Raw genomic sequence first — 23,145 nt, 5'->3', positions numbered from 1 at the left:
GATGAGTTATAGCTATTCCAAGGTTTCAGAGAAAGCGAAACTTCCAAGTGGGGGACCAGCGGAAGAGGTGAGACTTATACCAGGCAGTTACTAAGAATATTAACTTTCCTAGGGTCCTTCTGACATCCAGGCTCCCAGAGAATGGCAGTCCATCCTCCCAACAGCTGAGAGGGTCTGTTATGACATGATTTCTCAAATTAGGGAGATGTGAATGTTATAGAATAGGGTCAGCCCTTTCTAGAAAGGGCCAGATAGTAAATATTTTAGGCTCTATGGGCCACGTAGCTTCTCTAGCTACTACTCAGCTATGCCAGAGTAGTTCCAAAGTGCTCAACAACATGGACACAAATGAGCAAGGAGGTGCCAAAAAAACTATTTGTTGGTGTTTAGTTGCGAAGTCATGTCTGACTCTTGTGATCCCATAGATCGTAGCCTGCCAGGCTCCTCTGTCCATGGGATCTTCAAGGCAAGAATACTGGAATGGGTGGGCCATTTCCTTCTCCAAAAAACTATTTATGGATGCTGAAATTTGAATTTCCTATGATTTTCATATTACATGAAATAGGTATTACTTAAAAAAAATTTTTCCTAACCATTGAAAAATGTAAAAACTGGTCTTAGCTTATGGGCTGAACAAAAACAGGCAACAGGTTGGATCTGCTCACTCCTTTTACAACGTCTGGGATGGATCTGGAGTCAGGAGGCCTGGTCAGATGGCAGGTGAGGCATGGAAACTCAGTCTCCTCACCTGTGAAATGGGTACGTGTGGCCCTGGTGGCTTCCCAGTGGGGATCTGGCCCATGTAGTGCTCAGGCCCTATTCTTGGTCAATATTAGGCAGTTCAAGGAGTGGCTTGAGGGGTTCTGCATGGAGATAGGCTGACCTGAGGTCCAGCCCAACTCGGCCACTTTCAGTTGGGTAATGCTCTATACGTTCCGTTTGCCCGGAGCCTTGGTTTCTGGCCGCGGTTCTCTTAGGAACTTGGGGGAGGGGGCCCTCCGGGACGGCTCAGTCCCCACATGGTGCCAGGTACCCGGCACATGCTGGATGAAACTTGGCAGGATGCTGCCCTGGCCCGCTCTGCAGTCCCGTGGGCTGCAGGCAGCGGAGCTGCAAGACGCCCCGGGGAGCTGGCGCGCTTCCCTCAAGGCCTCATGGACCAGGCAGTCCCACAGCCCCCTCCTCGCTCCTTGTCTCCTGCCCGCTCTCCGGCCCCTTCAACCTGCATCTTCCAGGCTCTCGCGCAGGTGGCAGTGGGTGACCTGGGACTGGAGGAGGAGGGTGCCCCTGGGTCAGGGAGGGGAGGGAGCCAGCTGCAGGGTCTACGCACCCGTGTAGACCAGCTCGGCGAATTTCAAGCCCAGGCCTTGCTTGATTTTGCGCACTTCCCGGTCCATGGTGAAGGCCTCGATATCTAAATGAGCGTGGTAAAGGATCGTCCCCGCTGGGGTCTCGTAGATACCTAGCCATTTTTCCAGGCAGGGGGAAGAGAAGAAAAAAAGAGAGAAACGCATGAAACCCAAACTGTCAGCCAATGACAAAAAAAAATAATAATAATAATGACTCGTCTGACAGGAGACAAGCCGGTCGGACCCATTCACTCCCAGCTTGCTGCAAAATGCATCTGCCATTATGTTCACGCTGGGGCCACGACAGTCCACTCTGCGGCTTGCGGAGAAAATGTCTAGATGCCCCCCTTTGCAGAGGCCCTCAGATGCTGGAAAATGACAGGGTTTCAGAGCCGATCCCCCCTCCTCCCCAACTCATGCCCACCGGCCCGCAGCTGAAAACCTGTAATTAAACCGATTCTGCTGGAGCCCAGGGCCCTGAACGGCCCTTCCTGCCTTCCCCTAGGGAGCCAGGGGAGGGGACGGCTGTTCACACACATGCACACGCGTGGACACGTGTGCACACACATGCCAGTTTTGGCTGGTGGCTCCCCTGCAGCCTCATCTCTGCTGAGAAATCCTCACTACCTTGGTCAGCTCGGGGCTGACCTCACTGTACCAAGGGGGAAACTGAGCCTAAAAGGGGGGAGGGACGTAGCTGAAGTGGAGCTGGGAGCGGTCCCTGAGTGGTGCTGTCTGCTGCCCTGTGGACCAGCAGGTGATGAGATCAGACCCGGAAGGTCACGGGAAGAGTCTTGATCAGTGGTCTCCCCATCATCTCTGGCCCGAATCCTGCATTTGCTAAACAACCTGCTTGGACCACACTGCCTCCAAGTGACAAGGGGGCGCCTGGCCCTGGGAGGGAGATCTGATGAGTGGGCGCCATCCTAGGTTTGGGGACACTGAGGCACCAAGAGGCAGAATTGGCACCGGCAATCCTGGCAGTGTAGCCCCATGAGTCAAGTTCGGGTGAGCACCTTGGATAAACCTGCCTTGTGTCTGCTGTCCTGATAAAGCGGTCATAACCCTCCCCGATGAACACCACCCCCAAAAGTCCCTTTCTTCCCACCAAATAGTGTTATGGCGTTAAAGGGACAGATTTTTGGTTTTCCTCAAAATTTACATGGTCATCTTTCCACAGAAGGGATTCATACGCCCAAGTTCATGGCAGCATTATGTACAAGAGCCAAAAGGTGGAAGCAATCAGAATGCCCAACAATAGAAGGATGGATAAACAGAAAGAGATATTTCCATAGTGAAATATTCAGCCTTAAAAGGAAGTCCTGATACACGCAAGGACAGGATGCGCAGTGAACTCAACCAGAGACAAATCACCAAGAGACAGGCACTGTGTCATCCTGCTCACGTGAGGTTCCTAAGAGTCCAGCTCATAGAAACCAAGTAGAATGCTGGGTGCCAGGGGCTGGGGAGGGGGAGAGGGGAGTTGTTGTTTAATGGGGCCTCGCTTTGAGTAGACGAAAGCGTTCTGGAGATGCAGGCTGGCGCTTACACAACACGAATGGTGTCCTTGACGCCACTGAACAGGACACTCAAAGAGTTTAAACGGTAAGCTGTATGTTTTGTATTTGTTGTTGTTCAGTTGCTAAGTCATATCCAACTCTTCGCAAACCCATGGACTGCAGCCTGCTGGACTTCCCTGTCCTTCACCATCTCCTAGAGTTTGCTCAAATTCATGTTCATGGAGTCGGTGATGCTATCTAAACATCTCATCCTTTGCTGCCCCCTTCTTTTGCCTTCAGTCTTTCAAAGCATCAGGATTTTTTCCAATGTCTTGTATATTTTACCACAATTTAAAAATGCTTAAAAAAAAAAAACAACACCAGAATGGAGGAGACTGTTTAAACTCTGAAGTCCATAGGGGACATGAACAAGGTTGTGTCTGATGTAAGTAGCCAGAAATTTTCTCCTCTGAGAACTTCTCTAGTCTTTAATCTAAGTCTGGGAATCCACAGAAATGTCAGAGTCCTTAAGGATGGCCTGTATTTTCCTAATTCAGCTGCAAACCCAGCATTCAAACAGCCTTAGGTAGAAGCTCAACATATACAATCAAAGATGAGGTCCAGCTGTGGGGAGCAGAGGTCCCCCTGCAAACCCTGGACTCCACAAGCAGTCCTTAAAAATCCTGATTTGGCCCAATGCACCCATTTTGCAGATGGGGAGACTGAGACCTGCCTCTGAGTTTTCCATCTCTGCTCTTGGTTGCCTTTTAGGGCCTTTTGCAAAGTGATCCAGTGCTCACCAAGCATGAAGGGGACACCCAAGTCTGAGCTGTTGTGGCCAAGGAAGAGTGTTCCCAAGGCTCTGAGGTGCTCCAGAGTGGAAAAGAGCCTCTCTATAGGGAAGCGAGTCTCTTATCTGCAAACCCACCACATCCTGGGGTTCGGGGACATGTGCAGAGAGGCAAGCCGTTGCTAGGACACGCCGGTCCTGTTTCACTTGTGTGCCCGGAGCTCTTGGGCCACTTCTGCTGCCCTGAATCAGCTGTGGGGGTAAACACAACTGTTTCCCCAGTAGGAAAACACTAGTATCCCCCAGTTCATGCAGCAGGCCCAAGTCCTCAACTCCCCGGGGAGTGCCTCGGGCCCCCTCGACCCCTCATCATGACTCTCATAAACACAGTTCACACCGGCTCTGTCATCCACGTCCACAGACTGCCTCAGAGACACAATCCCGAAAGCGCAGGCGTTGGGGCCGGCGCCTTCTGGGGACAGTCGCTCAGGCACTCAGTCGTGTCTGACTCTTGGCGGCCCCATGGACTGCAGCCCGCCAGGCTCCTCTGTCCATGGGATTCTCCAGGCAAGAATACTGGAGTGGGTTGCCATTTCCTTCTTGGGGGAGGGGGGTCTTCCCAGCCCAGGGATTGAACCCGCATCTCCTGCATTGGCAGGCAAGTTCTTTACCACTGAGTCACCTGGGAAGCCCCTGTCCCCCAGCACCACCCCCAAACTGCCCCATCAGAGCTGTCCCCAGTAAAAGAATGGAAAGTGTCTAGTGGACTGTGACCCATCGCTGAGCCCTCAGGACCAGCCACACGACCGTCAGCCCTTCGAGGGTGCTGTGGGAGGAGTCGTAGGCAAGAAGAGAAGCTGCAGCCGTGAAACACACCAGCACAATTAATATTCCCGTTCCTTGCCTTAGAAGGTGTTAAAGTTAATTGTGACTGATCAAAAAGCTTGTTTTCAGGTTGCTGCTGTCGTGTGTGTGTGTGTGTGTGTGTGTGTGCATCTTAAAGCTTTCCTTCTCCTCTCCACAGGGGTAGGGGGTACAGATGATTTCTGTGTATTTCTTCTGGGGAAAAAAATGACTTAAAAAAAAAAAAACAACCCAGTGACAGAATCCTGATGCTTAAAGACTATGGATTTGGGGCTTTTGACAGTCGGCATACAAACCACTGTGCAAAAAGAAGGAGGAAATGACAGCTGAGTCTCGGTGTCGCTGGGGAAGAGACAACAGATATCTTCCGAGTGACACGCACAGCGGATTCAAGTGTCTATTTTCATCTCCCCGTGTTTACAGGAAAAAGACAGAGATGTCAGCAGTTCTCTGCGGAGCGGCTTCAATCACACCATAATTACTGCCGAGGAGCGGGTGGGGAAGAAGGGCGAGGAGCTGGGGGGCGGCCGGGGTTGGGGGAGAGTGGACCGAGGAGGAAGAGGTGGGAACCAAAACAGCTGCGGCCGCTTAAATTTTTCTCATCTGTTTTCCTGAGGCTGCCAGGTTAGCCCAGAAATTGAGCAATTTGGCAGAATTGAGTGGGATCGGCCAACTCGGCCGGGGGGTCGGGTGTGGGGGGGTGGGAGGGCAGAGGTGGAGGTTAAGACACCTGGACCACCGCCTCTGGTCCTTTGGGTAAGCAGTGTCCAGAGGAAGGGATTTGGAAAGGCCGGGGGAGGGGAGCTGGGCTGGAGCCCAAGAGCTCCCCGCTTAGATCCCATGGCCAAGGAGGGAGGAGGTTGCCATGGTGATGGGGAGGCAGGTCCTGGTGGGTTGCTAGCCTTCCTCTGTGCTCCCAGTGCCCCGTGGGCCCCACCCTGGGAATCAGGGTGGGCCTCTGGTGCTGGCCACTCCGGGCTTCTGGGAATGTGAACACCTTTGCCTCACAGGTCTCCCTCCAATCTGGAATATTCTGAGTGGAGACTCTGGGAGGTCTGGAGAGGCGGGCGGCAACTCTTTTAAGTCTGTCTTCACCAGAAAGTGATGGAATAAGGAGGAAGTGAGAGAGGAGGGGAGGATGCGAGAGAGGTGGGAAGGAGGGAGGAAGACGGAAGAGAGTGGAGGGGAGGAGTGGAGGGGGGCACAGAAGGCAGGTGAGGAGGCGAGGGCGGACAAGTCACCGAGGGAAGCGGCAGAGGGAGACCCGCGGGGCAGGGCTGGGGGGAGAAGGTGAGGGAAGGACCAGCGCCAGCTCCTTCTCGGCTTCCCTCCTGCCTGCCTCGCCCCCCTTCTCCTCCCCACTGATTTCATTTACTTCACTTAATTAGCCCCCCTCCAGAGTTAAAAAGATAATGTGATAATGATGATGTGAACAGCCACAATACAGCGAAAGCTACTCCATCTGCGGCTTCCCCAGCCCCCGGCCCGCTGACCCCATGGCCCCAAGTGCCGCTAACCTGGCCACCCCGGACCTGGCACGTTAGCACTGCCAACTTCCTACCCACCCAGCCTCCCCCACCCCGGCAAAAAAAAAAAAAAAAAAAAAGCGCTTAACCAATTTCAACTCTAAGCTTTATAAAATCAATACAAATGACATTTCCCCCTTGTACACCAACATACGAACAATAGCACCTTCCTGCTCTGCCCTCCATATAACTGACAATTAACAGCTTTTCCCCTGACCGTAGACCTAATAAAAATCTCGTGGGCAAACCCACGACGTTCTCGTCTATTGTCCCTTTCTTTCTCATAGTGACTTATTGGGAGTGGAGAAATAAAAAACAAGACCTCCCCCTAAAATGAAGAAGCAACTTTCTTTTCTCACTTCCCAAGTCAGAAAATAGGCAAGGTAGAACTTGCAGAGAGAGAGGTGAGATCCTCTAGCGTGCCCACCTTTGCCAGTAGGAGTTGCAGAGACGGAAAGCAACTTGCCTGAGGATACACAGCAAGCAACTCTCAGGCTAAATGCTATGCTTTTAGGGAAAGCCCCTCAACGGTGCACACGCAGTGCTTGGGCAGAGTGAGGACTATGCTCCAGCAATCTTCTCCTCAGGTGGATGGTAAGGAGCCAAGGGAGCTGGAACTGAGCGCTAACCTCATGGCTCCAGTCTTCAAAGGTGATGACACCCCCAGTTCTGGAGAACAGGGAGGAAGCCTACCTCCAGGCATGGCACCCACTATAGGTCAACACAGAGGTGTTCGATCTGCCCAACAACCCATTTCACGGATGAAGCCTCTCTGAAGAGGCTATGTTCCTTTCCAAAGGGTGATGGAGTCAAGGCAGGCAGTCGAGTCTGGAGCCCGAGTCTGGCCCCTGACACCTCTGCCAGGCCTCCAGGAGGCCGGCCAGCCTCACACCTAATCCACCACCCAACTGGCCACTTGGGGCTCCTCCTGCCACTCATACTGGAAGGCTCCCGCTCCTTTCTATCCCACCTTCTTCTACCAGGTAAAGTCTTTTCTCCTGCCACCTCTTTCAGGATGTCTTCCCAGAACAGTCCAGTCCACTCGGGTGCCATTTCACAGAGTGATCTCAGGCTGTCTATCCGCTGTCAGCACTGTTGACCTACATCCACAATCAGTGATGCCTGCCCTGGACAGAGAAGGGACATGATCGTGGCGCAGACTGGACAGTTCCCAGAGGGCAAAGGCCGCCTTAACCCTTTCAGCATCCCTATGGGACTGCTGCATTCAAGAAGCTCTTCCACTGGGCCAGTTCCTGCTAATACACATGGGCTAGAACCCGGATCAGAGAAGGTAATGGCACCCCACTCCAGTACTCTTGCCTGGAAAATCCCACGGACAGTGGAGCCTGGTAGGCTGCAGTTCATGGGGTCGCTGAGAGTCAGACATGACTGAGCGACTTCACTTTCATTTTTCATTTTCATGCATTGGAGAAGGAAATGGCAACCCACTCCAGTGGGTTGCCCCCATCCCAGGGATGGCGGAGCCTGGAGGGCTGCTGTCTATGGGGTCGCACAGAGTAGGACACGACTGAAGCGACATAGCAGCAGCAGCAGCAGAACCCAGATCTGCCCCACTGCAGAGTTCAAGCCCTCAGCCCTCCACCCCATGCCTCTCTGGGACTTGACATTAGTCCTGATCCTACCACCAACGTGCCTGTGATTTTGAGCCTTGGTTTCCCCGCCTGTAAAGCAAGGGTGCTGGGCTCTGGCTCAACGAGGTCCCTCCGGGGTCTGCCTCATATAATTTGCGTTGTGCTGCCTCCCAAGGGCAAAGTGAGACAAAGGGATGTTTAATCAGATGTTGGTATAGGTAAGACACAAAGGTAAGATAGGGTACAAGGGAGCAGCTAATTAGTCATATTGTTCTCCACAAGGTCTTCTCGAGACTTTCAGTTAGGTTGTTTTTCACAATAATAGTCCTGTCGAGGAGGGAAAAAACACACACACAAGAGGCAAAGCCACTTTGCTTCCTTCTTCTCCTTTTGAGATAAATTCAAACAGGTCAGAGCCAGAATGATCCAACTCTTGTCCCAACACCTGCCACACTGCACCTGGAGAAACTGAGCTACCAAGTCCAAGGTCATCAGCCAGGAGCCGTGAGCCTGAACGCCGCGCGAGAGCCCTGGCATCCTGCCTCGAGGACAAATGCCCTGACCTGAAATCTGCCACGAGTTCTCTTTGGATTTTAGAGTCTCAGTGAAAAACATCCCGAGGGACAAAGGGCCATGACCTTGGCCTGGTTTTCTTTAGTTGTGTCATCTTTTTAAATTGACCTTAGCAAAGTGAGCTGAACACCTGCTCACACAACGGACCTTAATCCCACTACCGGTACTCTCAACGGCTGGCTTGCCCCTCCCTCATGGGAGTCAGAAGCACGTAGCATTGCTTCATCACGCGGGACATGAGATCTCCTCGAATGGGATGGGGGTTGGGTGCAGTCGAGACGACCCAGTGAGGGACTGAGAGGGAACCATGGGCTCTGACCTGCTTGGGGACCAGCCTCACCTCCTTCCAGGTCCAGCCAGAGGTGGATGGATATGGGCTGGGCAGCCACTCAGCACCAAGGCAGAGCCCCACCCCAGCATCATGCAAAAAGTCCAGTCCTAAAGGAAATCAACTCTGAATATACATTGGAAGGACTGATGCTAAAGCTGAAGCTCCAATACTTTGGCCACCTGATGTGAAGAATCCACACACTGGAAAAGACCTTGATGCTGGGAAAGACTGAAGGCAGGAGGAGAAGGTGGCGACAGAGGATGAGATGGTTGGATGGCATGATCAACTCAATGGACATGAGTTTGAGCAAGCTTTGGGAGATGGTGAAGGATGGAGAAACCTGGTGTGCTGCAGTCCGTGGGGTGGCAAAGAGCCAGACACAACTGAGCGACTGAACAACGAGCATGTCATGAGACAGGCCCTCAGGCTCTCAGGCCCCGGCCGGCTCATAGTGCCCACCCCTGGCAAGATTCCCACCCTGCCAGGCCAGCTGGCCTCCTCAGTGTCGCCTTAATGACCACGAAATCGGCCCTACGTGGCCTGCTTCTAAGCCTGGCTGACCTGCCGCCCAGTGCACTGGAGTGCCTGACCTCTGGGCCCTGGGCCCGCCTCCTCTCTCCTCTGCACCTCTCCCTGCTCCGGGGACAGCTCTTCTCCTGATGCCATCAGATGTCAGTGGTCAGAGGTCCCTCATCCCTACTTCACAGAAGGGAAACTGTCTGGCAGGGTGAAAGAACTTGCCCAAAGTCAGCCTGGGAGTAGCGATGCTGGAACGTGATGGGGGGTGTCAGGGGCCTCTGGGAGCCAAGCCATGCCCCCAAGGGTGGCAAGCAGACTTACCCCGAGACTTCATCCCGATGAAGCGGTTTTCCACAATGTCGATGCGGCCCACGCCGTGCTTGCCACTGTGGGAAGAACCATCTGGTCACTGGGGGCCATGTGCAGGGCATCAGGATTCAAGACTCAGAGGACATTTGAGCCGGGTGAACTTGTCCAACCACCCATTGTACAGGTGGGGCAACTGAGGCCCAAGGAGGGAAGGGATTGCCTGGGACACACGGTGAGTTCAGTGTGCAACTTCCGTTACCTCCACCTGGGCCTGGTGTGGTATCCAGCCTTCTCCACTGCTCAGCTGTCCTTCTAGCCTGGCCTCACACCCAGCTGAGACCTGAGGAGGCTCAACTGGACCATCCCCGGGGGCAGAAGATGCTCTGGGGTTGTTCCTTTCTAAGGCCCAGGGCCACCGGGACTCTCGTACAGAACCAAAGGGCCCTACGCCTATGGGGCTGGTGCCAGGGCTGACTGCAGGACACGGGCCTGTCCTCGGCTCCTAAGGCTCGGGCCGGGGCCACTAGCCACAGTGGTCCAGGCGGGGACTGGCCGGTGGGTTCCCAGCAGGCACTCACGCGACTTCATTCAGGTACAGGAAAAGCTCCAAGGCTGTGCTGTGAGTGGTGCCATCCCCGACGTTGGTCACCTTCACGGGGACCCCTAGGGCAGGAGGAGAGGGCAGGGGGCCCATGGTTGGAGCTCAGCGGAGGAGTCTGTGGCTGCCACCCCGCCCTTCCCCTCCGCCTGCAACGCCTTAAATGGAGGTGACAGATATGGACTCCAAATGACTCCTTGAGAAGCCCGGTGCAGGTTGAGGCCTGCTGGGGAGGAGGAGAAGCCCAGTGCAGGTTGAGGCCTGCTGGGGAGGAAAAGGGGCGAGAAAGCCCCCCAGAATGAAAGGGAAAATGCAATAAAAACGCGCTCCCCCACCCTTCCCATTCTCTCTGCCCCTTTTGCATTTAGGGGCTGTGAAATTGGAACCAGGCCCTGAACTAATTGAATTTCACGCTCCGCCATTGTCTTACGACGGAGGACCTTCTGTCCCACCAGTTACCGGGGGGCCAGCCTGGCCGAAGTGCGGCTGAACTCACACACACACACACACACACACACACACACACACACACACACACACACGGCCCCCTGCCGCGTCTGTCAGGCGGACCCCCACGCCCCGACCCTGCACCCCAGATCGGGGCGAGATGCCTGTTCCAGCCGGCGAGCTGTTGGAGGCGCCAGTGAATTCTGAGAAGTCGGGTCTGGGGCGGCAGGAGGAAGGTGACCGCTCGGGAGGGAAGTCAAAGGGGGTGGTGGGATGGGGGGGCTGGTGGGTGGGTTCGGGGTTGACTTTGAATAGCAAGGGGCACTTTCTCGAGCAGTGTGAAATGAGCAATAAATGTATTAGCGGCCTAACAAGAGAGCTGTAACAGTGACAAAGAAAAGCTGTTCAAAGTTGGCGGCTAATCTCCCACCCATCTGCCCAGCTCATTATCATGGAGCCAGCGATCGGATGCCAATCAGGCCTCAATAGCGCCTTTCGAGTCTTTATTAGCTGGGCGCCGCTTGGAGGGGCTTCGCTCAGGGGCTGTCAGCCTGGCCATTCTTAACCCCCATTTCCAGGGGTTTTATAACTTGGTTGTAAATTGCTATTAAATGTAAGTCTGCCCAATAATGAACCTTAAGCCCCTCTGCCCACCGCCCCGCCCCCACCCGCCTCTCCCCTCTCCCTTTCTCTCCCTCCGGGCCCTATTGTCGTCCTTGCGGGGCCTTGGATGAGGCCTGCCCCCAGAGACGAGCAGACATTGTTGCTGCCGCCAACGGAGAAAGCCTCTTAGCCTTTAAAATAGTTAATAATTAGATTAAAACTTCAAATAAATTAACTAGAGAGTGAATGGGGAGTCGTCAGGGAGGGTTCCTCCGTCTACTTTTTTTTTTTCTAGACAGTCCCCAAATCATTAAAATGGATCACGTTTCTTCTCGGGCTCGGTCCTTGGGGCTGGCCTATCTATTCCTGGAGGAAAAGGGGGCCAGAGCTGGTGTCCAGTGTGCAGGACAGTCTGCGGCCTCCCGCTCACCTCCCACCCTCAACCGCTCTCCCGGCTCCAAGGGATCTCCGGGGGGTAGGGGGTGGGGTGTGGCCTGGGTGCACCCCTCATCTTCTCAGAGATGATGCTCAGAGGCCTCACATCCACATGGCCCTGGGTCACAGAGGGTGGGCATAAGACTTACTCAGTGCTCCAGCTGTCCTTAAGGGCCTTAGACTTTAAGGGCCTTTTGGTCCCCAGGGGGCATGACACTCAAGTGTCTGAACTGATGGCAGAGGTGGGGCCAGAGCGATGAAAACGCCCATTGGCGCAGCCGGGCCCTTGAGAAAGGCCAGGAGGCCGATGATTAAAGTACCCACCATGCTCAGCAGCTACAAGCATCATTTCTGTGGCCCATTTTACAGGTGAACGAGCCTGAGACCCAAGGTCACACTAGCAGCGGGGAGCTGGGATCTGTCTCTGAGTCCCTCTCCTTCGGCTCCCTCCCTGCCTGTGGCTGGAAGGACCAGCCTCCCTGCCTGGAGTTGGAATGCCTTCACGCCCCCTTCTTGGCTCCTCCAGCTCCTGCCCAGTGCCACCTCCTCCAGGAAGTCTCTCCGATTTCTGCAGCCTCCTGGAAAAGTCCTCTTCTTGGACATCCTGAGCCCCCACCCTGAAGCAGGTCCTGCTCCTTCCATTACCCAGCATGTCTTGCCTTCCCCTCTGTCTTCCAAGGCAAGGTGGGGGTGGGAAGGGTGTCCCTGATGCCAGGCTCAAGGCCGGGCACTCGGGCCAGGCCAGCAAACACTTCATGTTGGTTGCAGAGAAGATGAGGAGGAAATCAGAACATAAGCAAGTGTGGCAGCAGCTTTGAACCCAGGGTGGGGAGGTAGGAAGATGCACCAGGCAGCTAACTTAGGAGTAGCTGTGGGGTCAGAGGGGGCCCTCAAGGTTGGCTCTCCTACTGGGTGAGCACCTCCTTTGTGAGCACTCCTGCGCCAGATACACCCTATCCAGCTCTTACTCTGTACCGTGAAAACATGAGGCAGCGAGTGTTCTTTTATTCCCAGTTTACAGGTGAGGAGACTGAGGCCCAGGAAAGTGGAGTGACTTCCCCAGAATGCTTCCTCCAGACCTGGTGCCCACCGACCAGGGGACAGCTGCTGGGGTGCTTTCCTCCCAAATCTGAAGGCTTCCATTGATTATGCCATCCGGGGAGTGGGTAGCTGGGAAGACCCCTTCTGAACCCTGGCTTCCGCGAAACACAGGAGGAATACAGAGGGCTCATGCCCAGAGGGCTCCCAGGCAAGGAGGGGCAAGGAGCCAGGGCCCCAAAAGTCCACCCCATGGAGTCCTGACTGGGCAGGCACCTACCTTTCTTGAACTCGATCTCAAGGGTGTCCGGGCTGTTGGGGGCTTTGGCCGGGTCCTGGGTCTTTGTGTAGAGGCCTGGAGGCGCTTGGTTCTGACAAGACAGAAAGAGGTTGGAGGACAGTGTGTCCCAGCCGAGCTGTGCCAGGTCAGTCTCCTGCAGCCCTCTCCAGAGCCAGGGTCCTGCTGGCACTTGCCGTCGGCTGGCCAGTCCAGCCAGCAGACCGGCCTCCCAGCCCCCCTACCTGGAGCCAGCCCCACTTGCCAGGGGCCTGGGAAACAAAAGGCTCGAGAAATCAGACAATTTTTCCCCTCAACTTGATCTCATCTTTTTCTTTGACGCCCCCACAGCTGGAGGTGGAATAGCAGGAGGAGCCAGTCAGGCAGGAAAAGCGTGACTTTGGGGGAGTGAGGAGCTACGTGGGCTTCTCAGGAGCGGGCGTGGGCACACCCGCGCGCTCTCTCTCGGCACCGGGAATTGGGGTTTATTCTGCACTGACCGCAAAGCTAATGACTGTGCCTGACCCCAGCAGGTGCTCCGGCAAGGAGAGCCGTCCCTGGGGTCCCCGAGGTTAATACACACAGGGAGAAAAGAGAAGAGCGAAGCAAAAACCCATTTGAAAACACATCAACCTTTATGTATATTTTTTCTTGGGCGTGTTGGAAATTGGGCCTCTTTCTCAACTCGATGCGGTGGTGGAGGGGCGGCTGGCTGCCTGGAACTCCCCAGGCCCCTCCCCCCCCAACCCCCTACCCCCGCAGGCTGCGGCTTGGACCCTTGCCACGATGAGGCCAGGGGGGCTCTTGGGCCTGACTGCTCAAGTCCATCCCGTGGGCATCCCAGGGCCCAGCTGTTGTCCACCTGCTGACATCCTGGGAAGTGCAGTCCCTTCAATCCCTGGCTGTCAAAACCCTGCAAGCATTCCCATGTCACTTCGCATCTGCAGTTTCCTTTGCGTTTTCTGCAGCCCTGGTGGGCGAGGTCAAGAATTGTTCCCCCACCTACAGAGGAAGAACTAGAGGCGGACGGGGACTGTCGGGGCTGTGACGTAGGCTGTGCGGGGGTGGCAGCGGCCACATGGCCCAGGGCAGGAAACCCACGAGGCCTTGAACACTGATGTGATAGATTTCAGAGTGGTGGAAAACACCCCAAAGCTGGGAGTCAGGCTGTGACAAGTTGCTTCACCTCTTTGAGCCTCAGTTTTCCCATCTGTAAAATAGGTGGAGAGGGGGAATGATATCTGCTTTTGACTGCCTTGGGCTTCCCTGGTGGCTCAGACAATAAAGAATCTGCCTGCAGTGTGGGAGAACTGGGTTTGATCCCTCAACTGGGAAGATCCTCTAGAGAAGGGAATGGCCACCCACTCTAGTACTCTTGCCTGGAGAATCCCACAGAGGGGTGAGCCTGGCAGGCTACCAGACACAACTGAGTGACTAACACTTTCTTTTGACTGCCTTACAATTTAAATACATAGACAGTTTCTAAATTTCTTACTGGACATGAAAGTCATCCAAGAAGGTGCCAACTAGGGCCTGGTGCTGTCACCTGCCCTGCAGGAGACAGGATGACTGGAACAGCCTCCTGCTGACACCTGCCTCGGAGAAGAGCTGCTCGGGTGGGGCAGAGAGGCGGGGCCACCGGGACCCTGAGGTCGCTCCCTGCGGTCACCTTGCTTGTTGACTCTGTCAGGATGACCAACCATCCTGGTTCCAGACTCGGAGACCCTTCCCCCATCACCCAGTCCTGGGCAAACAGGGATAGTGATCCTCCTAGCTTTCCTCCTGGGCTCAGATGGGACTGGGAATAAAGCCCTTGAGCCTTCAAAGTGCCTTCGAGGCCAGCTGCCATCCTTTCCTGTCTCCCCTTAGTGGGCAGGAGCAGGGACCCAGAATGGACCTCCAAGACAGACCCAAGGAGGGGTGAGGGGCCTCCTTGAGGACTTGCAGCCTGATGGCTCCATGGACCAGGTGGAAAAACCAAGGCCAAAGAAGCCGCCTGTCCCCATCACGCTGCCCCGCCCCCCGGTGTGGGAGTCAGACCGAGGACTCTAGAACCCCTGTCCAGTGCTCTTTCCGCTGCTCTCCACCACCACCCCGCCATTGTTTCCCAGCTGCTTTGTTGAGAGACAGCACGAGGGATATGGTCAGAGACATGCCCGGCTCCCCAGGCCTAACCAACCACCACCTTCCCTGGGACCAGGGCTATCCTCGGCCAAAAGGCAAAGTGATCTAGGGCTTGGGGCCTCTGGGTGACCAACAGGACTCCACAGGTCCTTCCCCACCAGCCAGGGGCTCCTCACTGACTGTCCAGCCCCGGGTTGAACTCCGAGCTGCCTGCCAGGGCTCAGACCCCAGCCCCTCCATCTGAACTCTCCTGCCTCCCACCTCTACCCGCACTGGGCCTTCAGACTTGGACCTGGGGCTTGTCACTTTCCCCTGCCGCACTTAACCGGAGCCACGAACACGACGAGAATGGAACAGGATGAGAGTGCATTCGGGAGGAGGGAGGAGGTGGGAAGACCAGGCGAGTCCGGCATCCCCACTCTCTCTGCAGTGGGAAGCAGGACGCCCTGACAGCACCGATTAAATAAAATAACTAAAAAGAAATAAAGTGACATTTGCTTTGCATTCCGAGGTGGTGGCTCACGCCTGCCTTCTTTTTACTCTGCCTTCCTAAAAGCCCAGTTCAAATGACAAATAGTTTGTTGCTGAGTATCAATACCACCTATTTATCCGTCCCAGCGGGAGGGCTCACTTCCAATGTCATCTCGGGTTGGGGGTGTGGGGGTGTTGGGGGAGGGAAGAGAGTGAAGGAGAAAAAAAAGGAGAGAGAGAGTTGGTGGGGAGGGATGGGGGATGGGGAGAGGGCGAAAGAAAGCATGAAACAGGGCTGAGAAGGAGAAATTGGAGGCAAATGGCCCATGAAGTAAACCGTGATGTAGAGGCATGATCAATGCGGCAAATGGTTTATTCATCCATCAGATGCGGCGGGCCGGCGACTGAATGAACTCTTTCACTGTGGGCCGTATGAAGTTAAAGCAAGTAAATTTCTATCTTTCTTCGCATTAGCTGCCTCATTGCCCTTCAATCAGCCCTCATGGAGGCAGAAAATGGCTCCACCATCTGCCTTCAAACCCTCCCCTCGGCAGGCCTCAGGCTTTTTGGGAGCGGGGGGGTTGGGGAGGGAGGGGGCCACTGGTTCCCTGAGCTCGGTCTCCCCAGTGCCTCCAGAGGGGGCCAGGGCTGCCCAGCGTGCAGAGTTCCTCCACTCTGGGGAAGAGCACCCACCCGGGCCCCTGGAACCTACTGGTGGCAAGGGGCTGCCTGCCCTGGCCCCCACCTGCAGCAGGGTGGCCTGGGAAAGCGGAGCTGGAGTGCGCCAGCCCCTGGGTCCCTCGGCCTGGCCCTGCACTTGTCAGCGGGAGTGTGGTCTCCCCACTCCCCCTGGGGAGGGCAGAGCAGAGCATCCACTCCTGAGAGAAGAACCTCATCTCCTTCCTCCCCCAAAGAGCTTAGCCGGCCGGAGGAGGCAGGGTGCAACCCCTGGTTCCACGGCTGAGGCCTTGGGCCCCGCGCCAGGACAGACCAAGGGCTTTCACATCCCAGGAGGCAGGGGTTGCCTTGTCCAGCTGTTTGCATAAGAAGCCAGAGGCTCAGAGAGGTTGGGCAGCTTACCCAAGGTTGCACAGCCATAGAAACAAAGCCAGGAGTCATCAGACCCAGGTCTCTGGGAGCCACGCACTCACCTTCCCACTTGACTAGGGGGTAGAATCCTGAAAAATACACTGGCTAGCACTTCCTTGTCCATGCACTGCCTGCATTAGAAAGGAGGCCTGAGAGGGGAAGGGACCTGCACCCCGGCAGTAAGGTGAGAACGTCATGGCTGCTAGAGGAGCCGCTGGGCTCCGCTCAGCCTCCCCCAGCCCCCGGGGCGCTGACTGACTGGCTAATTAGGGGTGGCCAGCCTGAGTGTCATGGGGTCAGCCAAGCATGAACTGGAAAAGCCTGTGACCAGCAGGCAGTGGCCTTGTGGGGCCATCAGCCCCCAGGGGACAAGGGTGTGGGCTCTGCTGAGTGACACCGCTGGGCTGAGGGCTGAGAGGGTGGGGAGGGGAGGTGTGCGGGCCATCGGGGAACCGGAGGCTTCCAGGAGGGCGGGTCATTCCTCTGGGCCTCAGTTTCCTCCCCCAGGACACAAGGAGGCTCAGAGCGGAGGAGAATGCAGACCCCAGGCTTGGCTCCAGAAACAGCCCCTGGTATAGGTTAGATTATTGCCAACACCGATCCAGAGGGCCCGGTCCCCATGGGGAGCTCTCCCCAGGACCAGGCTCACTTCACCCTCGCCCAAACCATCCTCTCTAGCTGGCCTTCCTAGATCGTGTGCCGCCCCCTACCCCCGCACCCCCCCACCGCCCTGGCCCAGCTGCACAAGGGGCCCTGCCCACCCCCAGCTCAACCCACCCCCAAATCAGCCAGGGAATGGAGACAGTCCCTGGGGGGACAAAGAGATTTTTTTCTCTTTCTTCCCAGGATAGATTTCATCCTGCCTCCCCCATCTTCCACGGTGGGCAGAGGGAGACACAAAAGAACCCCTCCACCTCCCCAAAAGAGAGAAAAACCTTAACTTCAAACAGGGCCCCGAGGTCCAGAGGGAGCCAGCCGGGGAGGCTGGGGACCTGGGACCAAGGCGGGCGGGCTGGCGAGTGCGGAGCCCAGGCCCAGACAAACGGGTCTTGAGGCTCCGATCTGTGCCATCTCCCCCTGTGGCAGCGGCCGGCAGCCCGAGAGCTGGTGGGCACAGACTGGGCCCTCCCACAAGTGTCTCATCTGCCTAATTGCTTCTTTATTGTCTCACAATCGCACTCTCCGTTCCCTGAAATATTTCCTTCCCCTATTCATCATGGCAGCAATTAAGAAAAAAAAAAGAGCGCCGGGGAGGGGGGAGGATCTGAAAAAACGCAGTGAGGAGTGGGCAGGCGACAGGGGGCCCGGTGGGGAGGGTCGGGGAACACAGGCAGGGCTCAGCCCCAGCCCCATGCCCGGCCCCCCGTGAAATTTCAAATTAGGCTACAAACACACCAGACCGTGTCGGCATGGAGCAGCCAAAACCAAAAGACAGTGGGCTCGGGGGAACGGGGGATTACCTTGGGGTTCTCCAGGATTCCAGCCTCGTAGCTGCAGAGGAGAAAGAAGGAAGACAGAGGAGGGGGGTCAGTGCAGGAGGAACAGAGGGACACACCAACAAGAAGCGGTCTGCCCTCCCTGAGGCCGCCGGGCTCCGTCCATGAGGGCGGGGACCACAGGTCGGCGGGTCACCACTCCATCATGACCCAGACGGGTGGGTGCTCACCGAGGCCTGGAGGAGCGGTGGACAGGCAGGTCCGTCTTACCTGATATGCATCAGGTTCTCATCCATGCTCCACGGGTTCTTGGGGGTGACTGGGACAGGGATTCCATGTTGCTGCAGGTAAGAGGTTAAGACAACACAGGTAAGACAGTGTTGGCACAAGGCAGCTTGAAGGACATGAGGGTCAGGCCTGCTTGCCTCGGTTTCCTTTCAAAGTCAAAGACACCCCCAAACTCTGGCTCCCAGGCCAACAAGACCCTGGACCACCCCCGGCCCCCACAGTCTCCTTCTCCCCACCCCAGGCTGGCCTGGGGAGTGATGGCCCCATTTCTGAACACCCCCAGGTAGAGACTCTAAGACTCAGTGTCCGAGATGCTGCGGAGTGCATGCTGACCTTGGAGGTTTCTTCCAGAAGATTCTGAGTCCACACCTCAGGTGCTGAGGGTTTCCCAGCACCGTCCATGGACCGCCACCCTATTAGCTGGGAGGTGGAATGGACCCAGTTTTCATTGTGGATTTCGACCAAGGCATGCGCACCCACGGGGGTGCTTAATGCTCATCCAAGGAAGCAAGAGGCACCCATGAGAGCCTCTGGTTCAGGACACTTGTTCCCAGGGTGTGGCTGGGCACTTCCTGGGCCCATGTCTCCTCTGCTGCCTGTGGTCACCACGTGCACCACCCTGCAGCCCTGAAGAGGAGTAACCCTCCATCTGATGATGCTTTGCTTCCCAAATGATCCAATTCTTTGTTTAGGGGGAGACTCCCTGGAGACCCTGGGCCTGAAAGGCTGTGGGTGACGCGTTGAAGGTCTTTGGTATTAAAGACATCTTTGCTTCCTGAGCTGTCCCTTGCCACCCAGGCTGACACCTGGTTGGATCCAGCACAGGATACCATCCTGCTCGCTTCTCCCGGGTACACCGGCTACAGAAGACAGGTAAGCCAGCCTAGCCCAGCCACTGTAAGTCAGCAAGACTTCCGCTCTGCCTTCTAGGCCCCCCTTTTCAGCACCTCACCCAGGTGGGTCCCACCAGTCTCCACTAGCAGTACCCCATCTTTCCAGACAGCTCTCTGCCCTGGCTCAGCTCATACCCACAACTAAGATTCTAGAGGCTTCCTCCAGGGACCTGCTGTTTCCTTCATCACCACCTTAAAATTTCAAAATAAATCAGATTAAACCTTCTGGATATTTTTTCCAGTTTTACCAAGAAACTCCGTTTTTAAAGCAACAGCCCACATCCACTCTAAAATCTGCATCCTCTTCAGTGGAGACCACATGGGTGAACGGAACACTTCACTTCGAGGCTGATCAATGTCGGGGGCTCCTTGCCCGACAGAGGTGCCCAGAGACAAATCCACATGCTCGCCCTGTTCTGTCTCCAGGCAGAGAAGGCCCGGTGTGGGGACCAGGACCCTGTCTGTGCCAACTGGGCTGAAATCCCCGCAGAGGAGTCTCCCAGGGCTGGGGGCTGAGAAAGCCAGTGGGCAGGTTCCTTGGAGCCTTTCTTCTGGGGGGTGGTTTGGAACCACGCTTGCCTTTTCTCTCTCCCACTGGGGCTCTGCTGGAGCAAAGAGAGAAGAACAGGACCGGCAACCCTTCCTCGGCAGGGAGACACACACAAATGCCAAACAGAGGCCCTCAACCAAAGAGGCTTGTTTCCCCTCCCTTCTCTGTCCTGAGCTCCCCGCCAACACACACACCCACACCCCAGAAACTCTGGATACAACTGCCAACAAAAAACAAAACTGCCTCTTGCGTGTACACAGACGATGCCCCGCTTTCTGGACCCGACCTTGCACGTTGGCTTTAAAAGAATTATGGTGACAGTGATAAGGATGGGGTGATTCTGAGTGGTTTTCCCGTTGGATGATGGATTTGGGTGGGGGGAGATGGAGAGTGATACAAATGCATGTTTGCCATGAGTCTCCCTACAGCACCTTGTGGCCTGGGCGACTTAACGGGTCTCAAAAGCAGGGCTTTTTCAAAGCCCCATTGATTTTTGTCTCAGCTGAAGCAGCTGCGTGGCTCTGAGTTTTGGACAGAGTCTGGCTGCTGCTCAATTATTCTGGTCACTCCCGGGTGCAGAGACACGGCCATCATTCTAGAACGTGGTCAGATTTTTCAGAGCTCGATTCTGATACCAGCCTCTGAGGGAGGCTCAGTGGTGGCGACCCAGACTCTCTCGCCAGGGCAAACTTTCCTGTTTAAAAGGTTATTTAAGACAGAAGCTGAGCCAAGAGCCTTGGGACAAACAATGACTTCAGAAATTCTGGCAAAACCCAGGAGCTGCTTCTGCTTGGGAGCTTCACAGAAATGAAGGACAGCATTATGGGTCAGCCCTTTCTCCAACCACGACTGCTGGCGTGAGAACAGGGATGGGCCGGGGCTCCAGATTCATTATTCTTCAAGATAAAACGTGCTTCAGATTCTGTATCCTCAAGGAGACCAAGGAGGGGAAGAAAGCCTCTAACCCCGTTCCCTTAATAGCTCTGCTATTTGGAAATTTGTTTGGCAACATATGGGCTTGCTCTTGTAAACTCCCCTTTTAATAATAAAACAACAGATGGTCGAGGAGATCTCTCCTCGGAGCTCTCCAGGTCTTAATGGGATGCTGACGGTAGGGGCAGGGCTGGGTCCCCGCCGCGTCCCCCGGCACGCGGCACCTTGGCTGCAGCGAGAGCTCACAGCCAGCCCTGGCGACTGCTACTTAAAAACCCGAGCAATTTTCTGGTGCGTGCACCAGGTTGCTTTCCCCTGTCTGATTGATTGAGGCTGTTTGTCAAGCGCTGCCACCGAGTCGCTAAAAAGAAAGGTACCCTGGGGAGTGGCTAAGGATCTCGATGCAAAACTTCTAATCTGTTTTCTCGCAACTTGTACTTCAAAAAGGGCTGGTGCTGCAGAAGCCTTTGTCTGCCTCTGGCCCTTGGAGCACCTACTTGTTCCTGCGAAAGCACTGGGGACAATTAGTCAGGTAATTAGGGGCAGAGAACAGCCTCGCTCACAGCCCCGTCTGAGTGACACACACCGCAGAGGTGCCAATCTGAGCGGGAAGCGGAGGGGCACTGGTGTCCTCCCACTGGGTAGACTGGGGTCGGCGGGGGGGGGGGGGGGGCGGCGGGGTGACCTGAGAGATGCTCAGTCCTGGCAAGGACCACAGTTAGTTCTGTGGAGCTGGCCCAGGGAACAGGTGCTGGGGGAGGGCACCAGGGCTGAGGTTTGGTCCCCAGGCATGGGTACCAGCCCCAGCCTCGAACCTCTGGAGGGACGTGCCTGGCGGGGGCAGTGGACGAGGGCCGGGGTGATGGCGGAGTCCGGCCTTACCTTCGCGTACTCCATCAGATCGTTGCGGCCCTGGAAGCGGTTATAGAACTCGGGCATCCTCCAGGGAGCGATGACCTGGACACGAGACAAGGAGTCAGGCCTGCTGATTCCTCCAGGCGCTGAAGCTGCAGAGCCACCTTCTCTGATAAGGGGCCTGAGGGTCCACCGGTGGCCTGGGTGGGGGGATCTGTGTAGCCCACAGGAAGGTCGGTGGGCAGGGGACCCCCTTAGGCAGGGGAAGGACACAGCCTGCCATCCCAGAGGGTGGTTTCGGAGAAAGCTTGAGTTCCATGGCAGAATGGCTGCGTGTCCCCAGGCAGGTCCCTGCCCTTCTGGATCTCAGTCTCCCCAACTGAGACATGAGGGTTTGAACCAGACAAGCCTCAAGTTTCTCGATGCACTCCTGTCCAGAGGTCCAGGGCCCCCCCCCCCCGCCCCCCGCTCCTGGTGACTAAAGCCACCCAGCCTGGCCCTGCGGGGGCTCAAGCACATCCTCCGACCCACCCCTCCTGCCACCCTCCCACCCCCCACCCCCAGGGCTGCTCTGGGTAGGGGAAAGGAGGGGAATTGGAGCATGACTGGAGGCACAGAACTCATCCTACCAGCCTGGGGGTGGAGGGTCAGGGACAGGTTCCCCAAGAAGAACCCCCACTCAGCTTTGAAGCCAGCCAGGCCTCTGCTCAACTGGGGGTGGGGAGGTGTCATCTAGATGGAGAAGCTGGTTTGATTTCTAGGCTGGGGGTGCCAGTGGGGCTGGGGTGGCTGTGCCCCCCACCCAAGTCCTGAAATGAGCAGAGCCTGGGCGGAGCACCCTCTGGCCTCATCCTGGTTCCCAGAGACCAGCTTGGGGCCCCATCACCAAGCCCCATTCCACCCCTGGGCTTGGCTTCTGCAGACAAAGACCCAGAAACCAGACACCCTGACCCCCCAAGTTGCTGTGGGAACAGAGAGTCGGGGTCAGGCCAGGGCCCAGGCCCACACGCCTGCAGCATCAACATGCAGCTTCTGTTTGGGGGCTTCTCTGCCTCCTGGTGTTTGGGGTCAAAGCAGATCACTAGAGCTTATGACTGCTCACCTCTGGGCCACTCTCACCCCCTAAGCAGCTGCTGGCTGATTGGTTAAAGGGACAGAGAAAGAGGTTCCACTTAAAAGAAAAAAATGAAAGCCCTTAGGGCCCCTTGCAGACTTAGGAAGGGCACATCTTTTGTAGCTTTAGCTGGAAGTGGCCGCAAAGAAGCTTGGAGCCACGCCCACCCACACTGTCCAAAGTGGGAGCCAGGGGCCACATGTGGCCTCGGAGGCCTGAACTGTGACTGGTCCCGGTTCTAAGTGGAGAGCACACAGCGGCTCTTAAAGACTTCGTATGGAAAGAATGTAAACTATTTCAACATCGATAACATGTTGAATGACACCATTTTGGATATAAGGTTCAATAAAACATACCATTAAAATGACATTACCTGTTGTTTTTCATCTTGGTTTTTTGACAGGGCCACTAGAAAAATCGAAACAATCACCCTGGGACTTGCGTTTGCAGCGCGCAGTGCAGCTCTGCTGTGGGCTCTGTTCACTAGATGCCCAGAGGCCTGGGCCTGCTTTTCCCCCTCCCAGGAAGGAATCCAAGAACCCGGAGTCTGGTTCAGGCAGCCGAGAAGGAGGGGGCCTGAGCTGGGGGCTCCCGCCGGGGTGGAGGGCTGTGAGCAGCCCTGAAATCAGCCCAGAATGGTCC

The 23,145-nt window shown here is 56.0% G+C and overlaps 1 protein-coding gene across 1 annotated transcript in view; it reads right to left on the bottom strand.

Moving 5' to 3' along the window:
- Window positions 1-23,145, bottom strand: part of ASS1 (argininosuccinate synthase 1) — a 51,330-nt gene that overhangs the window by 9,678 nt on the left and 18,507 nt on the right. Inside the window, exons 6-12 of the mRNA XM_052648323.1 lie at window positions 21,417-21,491; window positions 18,141-18,211; window positions 17,895-17,925; window positions 12,754-12,844; window positions 9,931-10,015; window positions 9,365-9,429; window positions 1,331-1,462 (exon numbers count right to left, since the gene is read on the bottom strand). Coding sequence (XP_052504283.1) covers window positions 1,331-1,462; window positions 9,365-9,429; window positions 9,931-10,015; window positions 12,754-12,844; window positions 17,895-17,925; window positions 18,141-18,211; window positions 21,417-21,491 — 550 coding nt within the window. The remainder of the gene's footprint in view (window positions 1-1,330; window positions 1,463-9,364; window positions 9,430-9,930; window positions 10,016-12,753; window positions 12,845-17,894; window positions 17,926-18,140; window positions 18,212-21,416; window positions 21,492-23,145) is intronic.

Source organism: Budorcas taxicolor, chromosome 11, assembly GCF_023091745.1.
Source record: "Budorcas taxicolor isolate Tak-1 chromosome 11, Takin1.1, whole genome shotgun sequence".
NCBI classification, from domain to species: domain Eukaryota; kingdom Metazoa; phylum Chordata; class Mammalia; order Artiodactyla; family Bovidae; genus Budorcas; species Budorcas taxicolor.
Note: the sequence above shows the minus strand (reverse complement) of the source record. Positions and strands in the feature narration are given on the sequence as shown.